At 47.1% G+C, this 18,203-nt stretch overlaps 1 protein-coding gene, 1 non-coding gene and 1 pseudogene across 3 annotated transcripts in view; 1 reads left to right on the top strand and 2 right to left on the bottom strand.

The window, feature by feature from the left end:
- The window catches only part of ABCC1 (ATP binding cassette subfamily C member 1), a 130,376-nt gene extending 120,466 nt beyond the window's left edge, over positions 1 to 9,910 (bottom strand). For both annotated transcript variants that reach the window (XM_060125156.1, XM_060125157.1), the window contains exon 1: positions 9,808 to 9,910. In XM_060125156.1, the coding sequence (XP_059981139.1) occupies positions 9,808 to 9,855 (48 nt within the window). In that variant the 5' untranslated portion in view covers positions 9,856 to 9,910. The remainder of the gene's footprint in view (positions 1 to 9,807) is intronic.
- LOC132506265 (transforming protein RhoA-like) overlaps positions 9,854 to 18,203 on the top strand; it is a 29,708-nt pseudogene continuing 21,358 nt past the window's right edge.
- Positions 11,040 to 11,133, bottom strand: LOC132506610 (small nucleolar RNA SNORD116). Its single transcript, XR_009535922.1, has one exon. It is a non-coding gene; the product is annotated as a small nucleolar RNA SNORD116 (small nucleolar RNA).

Below are 18,203 nucleotides of genomic sequence, written 5' to 3'. Positions count from 1 at the left end.
AAGGACACTGAAAGAAAGACATGCACAGAAAAGAACATGCAAATTACCAGGGAATATGTTGTAGGATGCTCAGCTTCTAACTTCTAAGGGAAACGTGGGTGAAAAAAGATATCTTTTTTGTCCATCAAATTAACAGAATTCGGCCATGTCCAGTGCCAGGAAGGATGCAGAGAAATGGGAATTCTCAGTCCCTGTCACTAGGAATGGACTTGCTACAACTTTTCTGGAAAATAACCGGCCAATACCCATTAAAAACTAAAATTTACATAATTTTAATCCATGTACAAGAATGTTCACTGGAGCATTGTTTACAGAAACAAAAAATGGGGAATAACACAAGCGATGTTATTAGCTGGGAAATGGCTGAATTAATTATAGCAAATCTATATTATACAATTCACTAAGGAATTACTAGTGAGATTCTATGTATTGCCATGTATCATATGTTAAGCAAAAATAAAGTGATGATTATAACATAACCCATTTTATTTTTAAGCATATTATTTATGTTTATAAACATTTCCATGATTACAGAGAAAGGACAGGAAGTATAGCTTGGTTATTGATTAGAGAGAGAGTTAACGCTTTATTTAAATATCTCTATGTTGTTTTCTCACAAGGAGTATCACTTTGGGAACAAAAGAACTCTACAATGAAACTAGAAAGTTTACATGTAAAAATTAAATCCGAGTTGTATTAGCATGTATTAGCATTAGATTATGAGTAAAACTTTTACCTGTTGTTAAATTGTTGATGTAAAAACACTTTTTAAACAACAAAGACGTCAAAGAACGTTTAAAATTTAAACATATCTTTTTAAAATTAGAACAAAACCAATCATTCTCTGGACCAAATCCACTGGAACGTAAGGTTTAACTCCGCTGGGCAAAACCCTCTCATACACAGGGAAGCAACATGAACCTGGTCAATTCCCAGCCTGATCAATGCTCTCAAATGCCACAAACATAGCAGGTGCTTAATAAATGTTGCTGAGTCCATTAGTGGGAGTATAAACTACAGCTCCACCTGACGATTAGAACGGTCAGATTTCAAAATGCACATATCCCCCAACCCAGCAATTTCGGGGTGGGGGGGTGGGGGTAGGGATTTACTCTGCTTTGTCATTTACATCTATTTGCATACAGTACCAAGATGAGTGCTCGGGGCAGCACCGTTCATCACACTGAAAACTGGAACCAAGGACCCTGACAGCAACCGAGGGAGGACTGGGTGAATACACAGCACAGTCCTTAACAGAAGAAAGTGTGGCCTGCAAAGTATTATTCTCTTTTTCTTTCAATTTGCATGGACTTAACATGTAAAGAAAATCAACACTGGTTTCTTAGTGAAAGGAGCCAGATACAGAACATTATTCAGAATATGAAACTATTTGGGGAGGAAAAAAAAGATACTCATTTGCAATCTCTCCCCACCCCCTCACCCTTCATGCATATTTGCATATGCTTGAAATTTTCTAGAAGGACACCCAAAAAACTACCATGAATGGCGACTTCTGCAAACAGAGCACAGGGAGAGGAAGTACTGAAACTTTTACTTTCCCTTTATATTCTTCTAGAATATAGTTTTATTCTGGGATTTTTATAACTTTTTTAAAAAGTTATAACTTTAAAATAAAAAGTTATAACTTTTTTAAAATGATAATTTTTTGAAAGTAAAAGCACAATCAAAAAAGTTACCGTGCAAGATCTTCCAGGCCAATTCAACTAGTTTTGTTTTGTTTTTAACATCTTTATTGCAGTATAATTGCTTTACAGTGGTGTGTTAGTTTCTGCTTTATAACAAAGTGAATCAGCTATATGTATACATATATTCCCCACATCTCTTCCCTCTTGCGTCTCCCTCCCACCCTCCCTATCCCACCCCTCTAGGTGGTCACAAAGCACCCAGCTGGTCTCCCTGTGCTATGCGGCTGCTTCCCACTAGCTATCTGTTTTACATTTGGTAGTGTATATATGTCTATGCCACTCTCTCACTTCGTCCCAGCTTACCCTTCCCCCTCTCCATATCCTCAAGTCCATTTTCTACGTCTGCATCTTTATTCCCGTCCTGCCCCTAGGTTCTTCAGAACCTTTTTTTTTTTTAGATTTCATATATATATGTGTTAGCATACGGTATTTGTTTTTCTCTTTCTGACTTACTTCACTCCAACATCTAGTTTTAAAAGAAGAGTTTTCTAGCAATCTATAGAAAGTCATCTTAATCGTGCAAGAAAAGCACCTCATCATCTTAATGGGCCCTGAAAATGCTTTGAAGGGGAATCAAGTGGGGAATTCCAACTTGATCTGACCCTGAACGGTGCAGCTAAGGTTCTGAAACAGATGAAACTCATTGAAAAATATAAACCTGAGACTCGCTCAAACCTAAATGGATCAAAAGCCCATGACTATCAGGGAGCAAGTAACGCTACATCTCCTCGCTAAGCTGCAGTGAGCTTCTTCCTTGGAATTTCCAAACCCTTATTATTACCACAAGCCATTTTATTAGTGCTTTATGGATTTTTGCAGAATGCTCCAGGCAAGATTTTCATGAGACGGGCTCTGCACCTCAGGGCCTTTGCATCTGCTGTTCCCTCTGTCTGAGGCTCCCTTCCCCCAGCCCTTGCACAGCCAGCTTTGCCATTCAGGTCAAAGGTCAAATGTCACCTCCTCCAAAAAGCCTTCCCTGGACATGCCCCTATCATAGCTTGCACCCCAGTTCTTCCCAGTTCACATCTCTGCAGCACTTGCCGCCACCCAAAATCATTTTGGTCATCCCCAGCGTAAGCTCCATGAGAACGTGGACCTCATTTGCCTTGTTCGTGGCTGTATTCCCATCATCTAGAACAGTGTCAGCACCCTGCAGATGCTCAATTAATAATAAAAGACTGAATAAATGAACGAGTGAGAAAAGGTTGCGGGAAGAACAGGAGAACGAATCCAGTGTTGTAAAAACCACTATCAAGCTGTCCGTGCCGGGGAAACGCAGGCACTTGAAAACTGCTCTCCAGAGAGGAAGGTATCCCCAAGCACGTATCCGTAGTTACCCAAGAGGCCAATAAAAGGTAAACGGAGGTTCTCAGAGAGACAACTCACTGAGAGGAAAGGAAAAAGCCTCAAAAAACCTGAATTATTCCCCGAGGGTACCGGATGCCACCCTCCCCGGGTCACCTAGAACCCATTTTCCAGAACTTGGCAACCTCCTCCAGGAGATGAAACCCCACAATTAAACCAAGGGGAAACTTAAGTAGAGTCTCGACTTTGTAACTGTCCACCTATCCTGGGGCAGTTTAAGATGAATGAGCAGCGCTTCAAAGCTGACCTCTAAGGACCAGGACTTCACGCTGGGACTGAGCCGTCAGAAACCCCACTCCCAACCCAAATGGATTCGGGGAGAAAAGCCCTGGGTGGAAAGTGGCAAACAGCATGGAAACGGCTGCAATCGCTTCTCTAGCTAATTGGAGTTTAACCTCCTTAACATCTCATTAAGCTTCTCCACAGCAACCCCAATAAGCCAATTACGGGAGACGTTCAACAGCCTGAAAACTCAAGGAAGGCTTCCCTAGTGGCGCAGTGGTTGAGAGTCCGCCTGCCGATGCAGGGGACACGGGTTCGTGCCCCGGTCCGGGAAGATCCCACATGAGAGGCCCGCGTACCGCAAAAAAAAAAAACTTAAGGAAATGCAGGAGGGGTGAGGCAAAAGTCTTGCCTCAGATTTCTCCTCCAGATTCCTCCCCACCAACGGCTGTGGGACTTCGCCACCCAGGGGACGTCTGACAACGTCTGAAGACATTTTTGTTGTCACAACAGCGTGGAGGTGCTACTGGCATTTAGTGGGTAGAGGCCAGGGATGCTGCCAAACAGCCCAGAGCGCACAGGGCAGACCCACAACCGAGTTACCTGGCCCAAAAGGTCAAGAGTGCCCAGGATGAGAAACTGCTCCACACCTACCACCCCTCCCCCACGCCGGCTTCCTCACTGCTCAGCCTTCAAGAGGGAAGCAGGGGTTCCACAGCTCCACCGGAAGAGACGCTGTCTCAGTTACCATGCCAGGTTGGGGGAAACACTCGCCTCAGGATGTTCAAGTCCTTGTCATTATCTCAATCCATTTCATTAGCCCTTTATCCCTTTTGGCAAAACGTTCAGGTAAGTTTTTATGGGCTAGAGTTTTACTGACCATTAAGAGCTGATGAAATCTAGACCTTATCCCACCATGAAAATCTGGAGCCGACATCACAAGCTAGACGCTTGCTTCAAATTCCCCGGGCATTGATAATTTGTTTATCCATCTCCCTCCTGCCAACATGACCAAGCTAGAGCAGCACCAAACCAGTGAGCCAGAGCGGCCCCAGTCACCTCACCAAAAGGCCGGGCTTCAAAGCAGGAGATGCCGACTCAAATGCCTATGGGTGCCAGGTGGGGTCCATCAGTGAGGGAAGCAGACCAGGTAAGAAAGCACGAAGAAAAAAGGCAACAGACGCCGGGCCTACGAATTAAAGTGCAATAAGGAGGAGCGGGGACTGCGGCAACCTGGGGCCAGCAGGCCTGTTCTGCAGGGGGCAGCCCCAGCTGACCACCACCACGTACAAACACGGGCCCTCATGCAATGATTTTTCAAAAGTCAGAAATGCAGATTTTTCTGTGAATTCTCCCCATCTGTAAATATTAGCAATCATAGTAATTCAACATTAAAATAAAGTCAAAGCAGCACACCAGTGGGCCAGATCTAACTCCCCCCAAGGAACTCGTACCTTAGACACTCAAATTCAAATGCTAATGGCGCCTACAGTATGCCAGGCTCTGAGTCCTGGAAAAAGGGACGGACCAGACTCAGTTCTGACCTTTGCAAGACAAAATATAAGCAGTTGGGATGTGGAAGCTGGAAGGCTTGTTCTACCTGAGAATCCATTCCAAACAGGTAAGGGACTGTTTCATCCTTAGAGGGCTCTGGAAAGAGGTTCCAACCCAGCTCACAAGCCACTCCAAAGCTTCATGTCATTCATTCCTTCAGTAAATATTTACTGAGCACCTACTATGTTCCAGGCACTGTTCCAGGTGCTGGGATTACACAGCACAGGCAAAACCCCTGTCCCTGTGAAGTTGACCTTTTGGTGAGAGTAAACAAAACAAATAAGTAAGAGATTTGGTGTAGGGCTTCCCTGGTGGCGCAGTGGTTGAGAGTCCGCCTGCCGATGCAGGGGATGCAGGTTCGGGCCCCGGTCCGGGAGGATCCCACATGCTGCGGAGCAGCTGGGCCCGTGAGCCATGGCCGCTGGGCCTGCGCGTCCGGAGCCTGTGCTCCGCAACGGGAGAGGCCACAACAGTGAGAGGCCCGCGTACCGCAAAAAAAAAAAAAAAAAAAAAAAAAAAAAGATTTGGTGTAGATGGCAGTACGTACTGGGTTGGGGAGGGGGGGTTGGGAGGAGCCAGAGGACTGGGAATACAAGGAAGCGGCAGGGAGTCAGGGAAAGGCTGACTGGGGTGACATCTGAACAAGGATTTGAAGGCGCAGGAGCATTCTGGGCAGGGGAAACAGCAACTGCAAAGGCCCTGAGGCAGTGTGAGGGAGACAGAAAGTACCAGGTGATGTGGTCAGAGAGGTGAGGGGACCAGATGCTGTCAGGCCTTGTAAGCCTCTCTAAGCCCTCTGGCTTTTTCCCTGAGGGAAGTGGGGCGTCGCTGCAGGGTCTTGGGCAGAAGGGGGAGAGGATCTGACCTCTGTCTTTAACAGGAGCCCTCTGGCTGCAGGGTTGAGACCAGACTGTAGGGGCCAAGGAGGGCAGCAGGGAACGCACTGAGGCGGGAACACCCAAATGCAGGATTGAGCCCATGGTGGCTCTGGCCAGAGCAGCAGCTGGAGAAGCAGTGAGAAGCAGGCATTCTGAAGGAACAGGCAACAGGATTTGCTGAGAGATCAGCTGTGCAACGGGAGGCAAAGGTGGGGAGTCAAGGATGATGCAGGGTTTGGGCCTGAGCCTCTGGGGACAGGGCTGCCATCAGCTGAGATGGGGAGGGCTGGGGTGAGGGCGCTCCAAGTTCCATGTGCGACGCGGTAAACTGGAGCCACCCATGAGACACCCAGGTGGAGACGTTAGTTCCAAAAAGTTGAGAACACAAATGGAAAGAGAGATTTTCCGTCCACCACTGGGTTCCAAACGTGAGGCTCCTCCAAGACTATCACAAACAGAGCCGGTCCAGCTGCGAGAAGATCACTGCTCCTTGTTGTTGGGTCGCTGCGGCTTCGTTCTGCAAGGCTGGAGGGGAACCCAGGAACCCTGAACTAGCCCTTGCCCTGCCCTAGCCTCTCAAATGGCTTTTCTCCTCCCAAAGCCTTGTCACGCTGCCATTCTGAGCCTCAGATTCAACATGCGTGAAGTGGGGTGGACGGAGGGGAAGACCCCATCAGTTCCAGGGCCCCTTTGGCTCTAATCCGCAAGGGAGAGAGGAGACTGGAAGGAGGGGCAGAGAGGAAGGTGGAGGAAGGCACAGTGATGCGTCTAAAAACCCATAGAAAATTTGAAGAATGGGGGAAAAATAAATCCGCTCATTCTACATTGTTGTAAAGCCTAAGGGAGCTAATTACGCCAGGAATTAGCCTGACCCCAAGGTCAGACCTTACCCCAAGAAGAATTTCAAATGGTTTCTAAAATACTCCTTTTCTCCCACCCTTTAGCAGCTAAATTGAATATTCAGGGGGTTACTCAGGTGGAAGATGGTTCAGGGCAGCTCCGTGGCAAGTATCAGCACCAGGACCAAATATTAGCAGGACTCCATGAACCATGACACAGATCCACCACTTCTGTTCATCCCCAGCAGCAGCAGGTACAGCAGCAAAAATTAACTAGAAAATTCCAGTTGCTGCACTGCTCACATGTACTAAGTGCTAACTGTATACCAAGCAGCAACATTCTAAGCACCTGCCAAGGATTCTCTTGGTACCGTGTTACCATCCTCATTATACACATGGGGAAACTGAGGCATGGAGGGGGAAGTAACTCGCCCAAGCTGCAGAGCCAGGCTTTGAACCCCAGGGATGTGAGCACTGCTCAGAGCCGCCATACTCCACTGCTTACTGACTTGTCGCTTACTTTTCGACATTTTCTGATTTTTCTACGCTGGACACGCAACACATTAATAAATGAATTTTTTAAAAACATTAACTCGCAAGGGGAGGCCCGGGCCCATTTTCCCAACCATCATTTAAACATCAGCCACAAAACAGTCCTTCCTACCCGCCCCCCTACAACCACCCTCAAAAAAAAAACAAAGGCAAACCCAGCGCTGGGGAACTCAGCCCCTGTTTTCCATTTAGATAACCAAGTTCCTCTTTTTCCATCCCAGAGCATTTGCCTGGGTGAAGGTGGGAAGTCAGCCAAACACTCACCACAGGCTATTTCCACGTGCTGGTTTTTCTGGCCATTTCCTGGGGCTCAGAGGCCAGCACTGGCCCAGGAACAAAGCTCTGACTAGAGTCTCAGGTGGGCTAGTCACCTTGATTTCTAAACACATGACCTTGGTCAAGGGAGGAGGCAGGCATGACTGGGTGGGTGGCCCAATCCCATGCCCCAGGTGAAGAAAAAGTGGGTCCAAAGGAAGGACAAGCAACTCGAAACACACAACTTCATCTTTGGAAAGAAGCATAATAACCTCTGCTTAACTCTGCAGGGCACAGGCTGAGGCACTTGCACAGATGGACTCATTTACTTTTCAAAACAACCGCAGGAGGTTGAGACTTTGGGGGCCCCCACCCCCACTTTACAGATGAGGAAACTGAGGCACAGAGAGGCACACTGGCTTGCCCAAGGTCACAGAGTCTCTCCCGGCCTTGAGTGTGTGCCCTGGAAAACACAGAAGTCACCTGCTTTCAATTACTTTGGTTTCTCCTGCTACCTGGAAGTTCTCATGCCCCAGCTGCCTACTCTCAAACTCTGGTTCCAGGGCACCTCCAGAAATTGGGACATCCAGCAAGTCCAGAAATCCAGAGGGAGGGAGCGCAGAGAAAAGTCTGCAGGGCCAAAGACTGGGGAAAGATGCAGGGCCTGGCAGAAGGGAAAGCCAACCACCTGGCAACTTCTGTAGCAAAAGTCCTTGCAGGAGAAAAAACACAACTGTTTCCCCGGATGAGCTTCTTTAGCTAAATAAACGGAGGACACCCCCAAACCCAGTCGACTTTGGAAAACCTGACTAGACGTCAACTGCCAGTTGCCATCAATGAAATACACCCTGGTGCAGAATCTAATTTACAGCCGCCTATTTTTTCCCCTCTGTAATTTATGAGAAGAAAATAAACAAGGAAATACTCCAGTATTCACAGCCAGCACTAGACCAGATCCCCATCTGATTCTTGCAGAAATCATCTTGCTGTTGTTACACCAGGTACGGGGAGCAAGGACTCCTCAGATTCTCCTCTCTCTGCTAAGTACAACACTACTTTGCAAATAAGTCTGCTCTCCAATTAGTCCTGGACCTTGAGTGCAAAGCTCTGGACTATTTCCAGCCCCAGAGTAAATCTCTGATCCCACTGGCCTGAAAATGTGAGACATACCCAGCAGTGTTTTGTTATTCTACCAAGTGATACCTCCCAAAAATAAAGCCTTTCCCACGGGGCCCTCAAGGATGACTTTTCAACACTCCAAATGCAGCCTGCAAGGAGAGGACCACAAAACAGAACAAGAAGGTATTTTTGGATGCTAATCACTTGCTCCAAAGAACCAAGGGTGTTTCCCTCTCCTGATTCCTAAACAAAAGTGGGAAAATTATCCTGTCCAGAACTGCATTCCGTGTTTACCAATAATCAAGATGGTGGGACACAAGAGTGCTTCCTGTAACAAAGAGGCAAATAGCATTACTGGGAAACTAAAGCCCAAGACACTGGGGATTAAACCACAGAGAATGGACTCCGAAGACTCAGCAGGCTCAGCAATGGACATTCAGAAGAAACCTGGAGGTGGGGGTCCCCACAGAGACGAGCCTCACGATTCAGGGGGTGGAATGGCACGCCCACTGGTATCAGGATACTGGGCATCCTCAGCTGCACCCCAAACCTGACCCCAGGGCCAGGCAAGTCCGAGCAGGGGTGAGCAGCCCTACCTTCTTTCCTGGCTGTTCCTCAAACTTCCCTAATTTTCCCCCTGTTCCCCCCAAACTCCCCTCAAAGTATAAGCAAAAGGAAAGTAAAAGATGACAAAAAAAATTGTAACCACAGGAGACTAATATGGATGCAAAACAAGTGGGGAGGGGGAAAACCTCAACCCAGTCGCTGGAAGCCCCTTTCCATAGCCTGAGCCCTTCCCCAGCTCAGCCCTTTGGTAACGGGGTGTTTGCGAAAAGGGGGCTCCAAACCACAAAGGAGATGGGGGAACTTAAGCAGCGAGACACCCCCCAAGTCTGGCGCCTCCTTCCCCGGCAGGTTATTTTTAATCGAAAAGGGAACCCCAGAGCGGACAGGGCCCCTCTTTTCAGCCCCCTCCCCCAGGCTCTGGCCCCTCACCTTCCCCCAAAAGCCCCAGAGTCGGGCACAGGCAACCCCTCCCCAACGCCCTGCTTCCCCGGAGCCGAGTCACCCAAGTTTTCCCCCCTCAGCAGCACTCCCGAAGGGGCCGGCCGCGTGCGGGTTGGGGAGCGGAGCCCCCAGGCCAGCTGCTGGGTGGGGAGTCCGGCGCTCGGGGCGGCAGGGGTCCCCGGGGCTGCGGGCCCGGCCCGCCCTTCCCGGCGCTTCGCCCTAACCGCCTGCCTCCCCGCCCGCCGGCCTCCCTCCCTCCCGCTCCCCGCCGCCGGCCCCACGCGGCACGGGCGGCCGCCGAGCACTTACCCAGAAGGGGTCTGAGCCATCGACGCTGCAGAAGCCGCGGAGCGCCATGCGGCCGGCTCGGGCACGGCGGGCAGCGGCGGACGGACTAGCCCGGCTGCAGGCGGCGGCGGCGGCGGCGGCGGCGAGGGCGGGATGCAGCGGCGGAGGGAGCCGGGGCCGCAACGCCGCCTGGTTGGCCGGCGCGTCACGGGGATGCGGCGGCCCCGCCCCGCACGGCCCCGCCCCGCTCACCTCATCCGGCCCGCTTGGGCCACGGCGGGAGGTTGCACCGTCGCTGGTCCGGCCGGTTGGCCCCGGACCCTCGGGCGCCCGATCTTACCCCCTCATAGGAGGCCCGGGGAAGTCCGCTGTAGATGCGGCCGCGACCTTTGCGTCCAGACCCCGCGACCAGTTTTCAAATCCTGCTGTAACAACAACGACGACGACAGCATTAGTAATAGAAACAACCGGGGGAAATAGAGTGTACTTATCCATCTATGAGCCAGGAGAGTGCCAGACACCGTAGCTGCGTCCTCACTGCACCCTCACTGTTATGACTCCCTTTTCATGAAGGAAGAAAACAAGAGGCAGAGAGGTTTGAGTGACTTCTCCAGGGTCACCGGGCTTACCCAGCCTGCTGACTCCAGAGCTGACGCAGAAACAGTAGGAGGTGGATACTCTATTTAATCTATGCTTTACAGGTGGAGAAACTGAGGCTCAGAGAGGTGAAGCGACTTGCCCAAGGTCACACAGCTGGCAAGTGGCAAAAGTGGGGCTGGAACCCATGACCAGTCTGACTCCAGAGCACTCGTAGCCTGAAGGCTCCAATCTCTAACCCAAACAGCTGTGTGCAAGCAGCTTTGACATTTTCTCCACCTTCTCTGCAGCACTTAGGAAATAACCAGGTTACTGATCTTTACCTTTGAGGTAAAGAAACTGAGGACTAGAGATACAGTAATAATTAACAAGCATTCACAGTCATGGGGCTTCCCAAGGCTGAGCTGTTAGCAATGAACATGAATTAACATGTGTAATGCTCACAAGAACCCCAAGAGGTAAGTACTATTATTATCCCCATCTTACAGTTGAGGAGACTGAGGCCCACTGAGGCAGAGTACTTTGTCAGGGATTATGTAGACCGTAAGTGGCTGAACCAAACTTTGAATCCAAGCTGACTGATCGGGAAGGGAGGAATCTATAATGCTAACCATCTTGCCATACTGTCTCTCTTTTTTTTTTTTTCCTTTTTTTTTGGACCTCAGATTCGATGAGGAGACGGTAGAGTGTTCTCACTCATTTTGTTCAGATTTTCCAAGGAATGCATACTATACTGTCTCTTTTTAATACACAGGCAGCCAGTGACAGAAGCTGGGCCCGGGGCCTGGGAGTCAAAGCTTTCCTCCTTAATCCCCTGCCTGATGTATGGTTTCCATTACACACACAGAGTGATTGAACTTGAGAACGCCCCCCCTCCCCCTGCCACTGCCCTGCCATGAACCTAGTGAGGGAGGGAGGGAGATAGCATTGTTTTCTGTGACTTTTTTTTATTGGCCCAGGTTCCCCTCAGGGTGAGTGAGTTTTTATGGGGTAATTACTTTCAGGTTATAATGCTCTTTGAGCTGTTGCTTTGACATTTATACATTTAACAAATACTTACTGAGCATCTACTATATGCCAGGTCTTTCTGGAAACAGGACAAAGTTGCTGCTCTTATGGTGCTTAAAGTGTTGGGGTTTCTTGCGGGGGAGGGGTGTTTAAAGTGTTTTTTTTAATGGGAGGGGAACAGGTTAATCAAATAATCACACAAAGTATATTTACAGCTGTGATAAAAGCTAGGAAGAAAAAGTGGGAGTAAGAGGGTTTTAAAGGGTCCTCCTGGCCTACTGGCAGTGGAAGTCAGTGAAGGTTTCCTGGAGGAAGGGTCTTTTGAACTGGGATACAAGTGATGAGTCTGGTTTCATGAGGCCTGGGCTGTGTTCTGGGATGAAGAAAACAGCTTATGGAAAATGATGAAGCAGGACAGAGCAAGTCCCTGGAGGAACCTGAAGACAGTCTGGGTGGTAGGAATCAGAGACAGAAGCAGAAGGGACTCATCTGGGGCAGGAGGGATCAGGAGGGGCCAGAGCATGCAAGATCTTATTGGCTGGAGGAGGGGTTTCAGCCTGGCCCCACGAGTGATGGGGAGCCATTTCTGGATTTTAAGCAGGGTACGAGATGGTCAGATTTCTTTCCATTTTTATTCAAATTCTTTATTCATCCATTCTTTCAACAAATATTTATTTTTATGAAAAGGTGCTCAACATCATTAGTCATCAGGGAAATGCAAGTAAAACCCAGTGAAATACCATTACACACCCACCAGAATGACTGAAATGAAAACGCCAAGTCTTGGCAAAGATGCGGAACAACCGAAACTCATCTTCTGTTAGTGGAAGTGAAAATTGGTTCAACCACTTTGGAAAATCGTTTGGCAATTTTTGCTAAAGCTAAACATACAACTACACGGTGACATAGCAATTCCACTCCTTTCCCAGAGAAAGGAATGCTTTTGTCCATCAAAAGACCAAAATCTGTCATCAAAAGACCAAAAGACCATCTACCAAAAATGTCCAGAACAGCTTTATTCAAATAGCCCAAAACTAGAGACAGGCTGACTGTCCATCAATAGTCAAAAGGATGAATAAATTGTGATGTGACACAGCAAAAACATAAAAAGGATCAAACTACTAATGCATGTAACATTATGGACAAATCTCACAACACATAATAAGGAGCAAAAGAAGCCAAACATGAAAGAGTACATTTTTCATGATCCCATTTAGATGAAGTCCAAGCACAGGCAAAAACTAATAAATGTTGATTGATGTCAGAATAGTGGTTACCTTTAGGGAGTGTGATTAGGGCGAGGTACAAGAGAGCCTGCTGGAGAGCTGGAAATGTTCTATAACTTGATCTGGTGGTCATTAGATGGTTTACACACACACACACACACATCTTAAAATTTGTTGAGTTGGACACTTAAGTTTGCTATGCTTTGCTTTGTAAAAGTTATACATTAGGGAATTCCCTGGTGGTCCAATGGTTAGGACTCTGTGCTGCCACTGCAGGGGGCACTGGTCGATCCCTGGTCGGGGAACTAAGATCCCACATGCCACACGGTGCAGCCAAAAAAAAAAAGTTATAACTTACACGAAAATTTGAAATAGAAAATAAATAAATAAAATAAAAATATGTATTGGGGCCTACCATGTAGGTGCTGTAGACGCTTCGGTAAACAAAACAAAGATCTCTGCCTTTGTGAGAAGCAAGCAGACGACAGACCAAATGAATGAGGATACCGTTTTCCAGGAGCAGAAACTGAGGGTTAGAGGGATGAGATAATTTGCCCATGATCCCCCAGCTGGGATGTGGCAGAGAGGAGACTCAGCCCTGCTTTAACCACCAAACCCCCTCCGCACTTCTTTTTCAGCCACAGACTCACAAGTCTTCCCCTCCCCTTCTTTCCAAGCCCCTTCCTTCCCACCTGTGGCTCAAGTACAGTAATGAACACCCTCAGACCCAGCAGCTCTGGACCCTGGGCCAAACCCACTCAATGAAAGCAAACAAAATAAATTGATGGTGAAAATGCGGGATCTGGATTTCAAGCATCAGCAGCCCTGGTAGACCATGAGTTGAGTGAATCATATATCAAGAATGCCAGAGAGATCCTTTTTGTTTTTCCCTGAAATCAGAGTACCATGTTCCTGTTCATTTATTTCACAGGACTTTTCACTATTTGTAATCATCTAATTTACTTGCTTCATATAGGCCTCCCCAGCCATACTGGAATCTTCCAGCTACTGCTGTCTCTCACCTGGACTGCTGTAACAGCCTCCTGCCCGGTCTCCCCATCCCTGTCCCTCCCCACTGCAATCAGAGCTCAACACAGCAACCAGAGGAGTCCTATTAAAGCAAGGAAGCAACACCCCTGCATAAAGCCCCCCTGGCCTCCTATCGTGCTTAATACAAAATCCTACTGGATGTGATCCAGCAATTCCATTTCTGGGTAGACCCCCAAAAGAAGTAAAAGCAGGAACTTAAAAAGATATTTCCACACCCATCCCATGTTCATAGCAGCATTGTTCACAATAGCCAGGAAGTGAAAGCAGCCCAGGTGTCCATCAATAGATGAATAGATAAACAAAATGTCATCTATACATGTAATGGAATATTATTCAGCCTTAAAAGGGAAAGAAAATTTGACACATGCTACAAGGGTGAACTTTGAAGACATTATGCCAAGTGAAATAAGACAGTCAATAAAAGGAGAAATATTGTATGCATCCACTTATATGAAGTTCCCAGAGTAGTCAAGTTCATAGAGACAGTAGAATGGTGGTTGCCAGGGGTGAGGTGGGAGATGGGGACTTAGTGTTTAATGGGTATAGGGTTTCCATCTGAGAAGAAGAAAAAGTTTTGAAGGCGGATGGTGGGGACAGTTGGACAACAGTATGAGTATAATTAATGCCACAGAACTATACACTTAAAAATGGTCAAGATGGTAAATTTTATGTTGTGTACATTTTATCACAATAAAAAAATATATGAAAAAAGAAAGCAAAATAGAGTGGTTTTAAAAAAAAATCCTACTAGGCCTCTATGACATGGTTCTTGCCCACCCCCAATGTCACCTTGAACCCCTTTGTCTTCAGTCGCTGTGCTGCTGCAGCCACACTGAGAGCTTTCTGTTTCTTGAACACCCCAAGCCCAACCCACCTCCAAATCTTTCCCCCTGCCGATCCCTCTGCCTGGAACCCTCAGCCTCTGAAGCTTCAAGTAGCCTGGGCTCCCTGCTCGCCCAGCCTAAGCTCGAATGCCATCTCCTTAGAGAGGCTTCCCTACTTCATTTACCTCGAGTAGCCACCATCCCCTCATCTCACCCCTGCTCTAACACGAGCTGAACTTTTTTTTAAATTGTCTTTTACCCTTCCTTTCCCCAATTATTCCTGCCAGACGCTCAAATTCTTTTTATTTATTTACTTATTTATTTATTTATTTATCTGGCTGCATCGGGTCTTAGCTGCAGCACATGGGATCTTTAGTTGTGGCATGTGGGATATTTAGTTGTGGCCTGCGGGATCTAGTTCCCTGACCAGGGGTCGAACCCCGACCCCTGCATTGAGAGTGCAGAGTCTCAGCCACTGGACCACTAGGGAAGTCCCTGAAATTTTCTAATTGGTTCTTCTTCCTCCCAGAATAAGAGCATGACTTTATCTTCCTTCACAATTCAATCAGCAAATATTTATTGCCAAACTGTGTTCTGGGCAGGAGATGGCAAACTACCACCAGCCACCTGTTTGTATAAATAAAGTTTTATTGGAACACAGTCCCACATGTCCTTTTATGTATTTTATTTTTTAATGCTCTATGGAATTCTTTCTTTTTTTTTTTTTGGCTGCGTTGGGTCTTTGCTCCTGTGTGCGGGCTTTCTCTAGTTGTGGCTCACGGGCTCTAGAGCTCAGACTCAGTAGTCGTGGCGCATGGGCTTAGTTGCTCCAAGGCATGTGGGATTTTCCTAGACCAGGGCTCGAACCCGTGTCCCCTGCATTGACAGGTGGATTCTTAACTGCTGCACCAGCAGGGAAGTCCCCTTTTATGTATTTTTCATGGCTGCTTTCATGCTACAACCTCAGAACTGGGTAGTTGCAACAGAGACCACGTGACCAAAAAGCCTAAAATGTTTACTGCCTTGCTCTTTACCTGAAAAATTGTACTGACCTCTGGTCTAGGAGTTTGGCCTACATCAGGGAGCAAAACATACCAAAATCCCCTGCCCACACTTCTGGTGGAGCTGAGATTCTAGTGGGAGAGAGAAAGAGATTTACCTGTTTACAAGATAAATAGGACAGAGTTTAATATAGATGACTTAGGATAGTTAAATGCTGAGAAGAAAAATGTACAGTATGGGTCAGGAGGGTGGATATCTAGACTCAGTGATCAGGGAAGACAGGCCAAGGAGGTGGCATTTAAGTAAATGTACGAAGTGAGAGTGGATTTTTGGGGAGTACTAAATCAAAGGCCTGGGCTGAGGCAAGACAGCCAAGCTTGGGGAAGAGCAGAGAACCCAGGGGGGTTGGAATGGAGATGCAGCCAGTTCACATAGGGCCTCGTAGGCCCCAGCGACGACTTGGTTATCCTTGGAGTGAAGCAGGAGGTCACGGGAGGGAATTGAGCAGAGGAGCTGGTGTGACTTGAGTTTATCAGCATCCCTTGGGCTCCTGGGTGAAAAATAGACTGTGATGAAGAATGTCACCTGCCATATCAGTAAACAAAGGATGTTGTGGCCATCAAGCCATCAGCCCCTGCAGCCACCTCCAACTGTGCACCCTGAGAGGATTCAGGGTGGAGAAAAGCAGGATACTGGCCCTGGATAGTTAAGGTGCCTATCAAAGGAATGATTTCAGTGAGCTCAGATTCTTGCATCTTCCCATGCATAGAGAAGCACTAAATTCATCGACTTGAGATGCCTGGCTTTCTTTGATTAACAGTAACCTTGTGATGATCCAACTACCTGGCTTTTGTTGCAAAAACTGTATATCCTGGCTCCTCCCTTGCCTCTTCGGAGCAGGCCCTCAGAGCTATCTGGAGAGGCTGCCTCCCAGGTTTGAGTCCTCAGAAAGTCCATACAATAAAACATAATTTTTTAATAATTTAATAATCTCAGCTTTTAGGCTGTTCATTTTTTGTCAGTCGACAAGACCATGGGCTGGGCAGGGAGGGGGAGAAGCAGGGCTAGCAGCTGGGAAGCAGGGTTTGATATGCTCAAAGAGGTCGAGGAGTAAAAGGGCTAATATCAGCCTGGACTGCCAAGTGGACCCAGGGTCCTGTTTTTGCGAAACTACAGCGTTCAATAATTGTGGACCACTGTATTCAGAACACCATTATCTGAAGCTCTGTGTCTGGCTTGGAACTCAAGGCAGCTTCTCAGCGTCTGAGTTCCAGGAGAGAGAAAGGCATGTCATTGGTACTCATAGAATTTCAAACTGCAAATTTTCTATAATTTTAGAGAACAAAGTTTCTCAGTGAGTAAGAAAGTAGTGGTCACTCAAAGAGGGGGGGTACTGTGGCACTTTAAATCTATGAGTGTCCTTGGAAGAAATACTATTTTCTGTTAACTTTGCAGCCAGCTTTATTATGTCTGTTACCCCAGCCTGGCTGAGTTTTGGATCTCTCAGTCCGATCCAATTTTTACTTTCCTACAATTAAGGATCATGTACTACATTTAGTAGTTTCGTCTCTTAAGTGTCTTTTAATCTAGAATACTCCCCACTCTCATATATATATAAAACATTGTCCTGTTGAGGAGAGCAAGGCAATTATACTGTAGAATACCCCACATTCTGGATTTCTCCTTTTTTGTTTCTTCATTGGCATGGTTTACTGCGTTCCTCTGTCCCCTGTATTTTCTGTAAACGTTAGATCTAAAGGCTTGATTGGATTCAGGTTAGTATACATTCTTCCCGGAATAGGAGCTACTGGGTGAGGGGGGATTGACTGCAAGGGAACATGAGGGAACTTTCTGGAATGATGGAAATTTTCCATGTCTTGAATGCAGTGGAAATTAGGTGTATACATGTCAGAACCCATCATCAAAGTGGATACTTCAAATGGGTGCATTTTATTAAACTATATCTGTATAAAACATACCTTTATGAAATTATATCTCAATAGAGGAAAAAGAGAATCTGTTTAGATCTCAGCTTCTGTGTGTTCTCTCTCCTAGAACTAAGATGCCTGAGAAAGGGCCTGCGTCCAAGGTGTTCCTGCCTTCACAACTGTCCTTCCTCCACTTTGTAAAAGTAAGGCAAATGCTTCTCAGTCATCTTGAAACTTACTTAAGGCATGTTGTGCTGTGGTGTAAAAACCTGGATGCCGAACAAAAGCATAAACATAATAGTGTGTGGCTAGGAAAGGCAATGCCCCTAAGGACTGGATAACAAATCCTTTTGCAATTCGGATGATTTCCTATTTGCTTCCAACCAACATGAAGGAGGCACTGCAAGACTTGTTGGATAATAGATTATTACAAATAATTTCTGGTAATGAATCATAATGTGATGTGTGGCAAATAGGCATTCAAACACGGGTGACCTTGGAGACTTCCCTGGTGGTGCAGTGGATAAGACTCCACGCTCCCAATGCAGGATGCCCAGGTTCGATCACTGGTCAGGGAACTAGATCCCACATGCCGCAACTAAGAGTTCACATGCCACAACTAAGGAGCCCACCTGCCGCAACTGAGACCCGGTGCAACCAAATAAATAAATAAATATTTTTTTTAAAATGTGGGTGACCTTGAATTACTTGGCTGTGACAAAATTTCCATTCCAGTCTCCTGTTTATGTGAAAAACATTTCTCAGTATTTACTTTATAAAAG

Source organism: Lagenorhynchus albirostris, chromosome 15 (assembly GCF_949774975.1).
Source record: "Lagenorhynchus albirostris chromosome 15, mLagAlb1.1, whole genome shotgun sequence".
NCBI classification, from domain to species: Eukaryota; Metazoa; Chordata; class Mammalia; order Artiodactyla; family Delphinidae; genus Lagenorhynchus; species Lagenorhynchus albirostris.
This window is presented reverse-complemented; position numbering and strand designations above follow the sequence as displayed.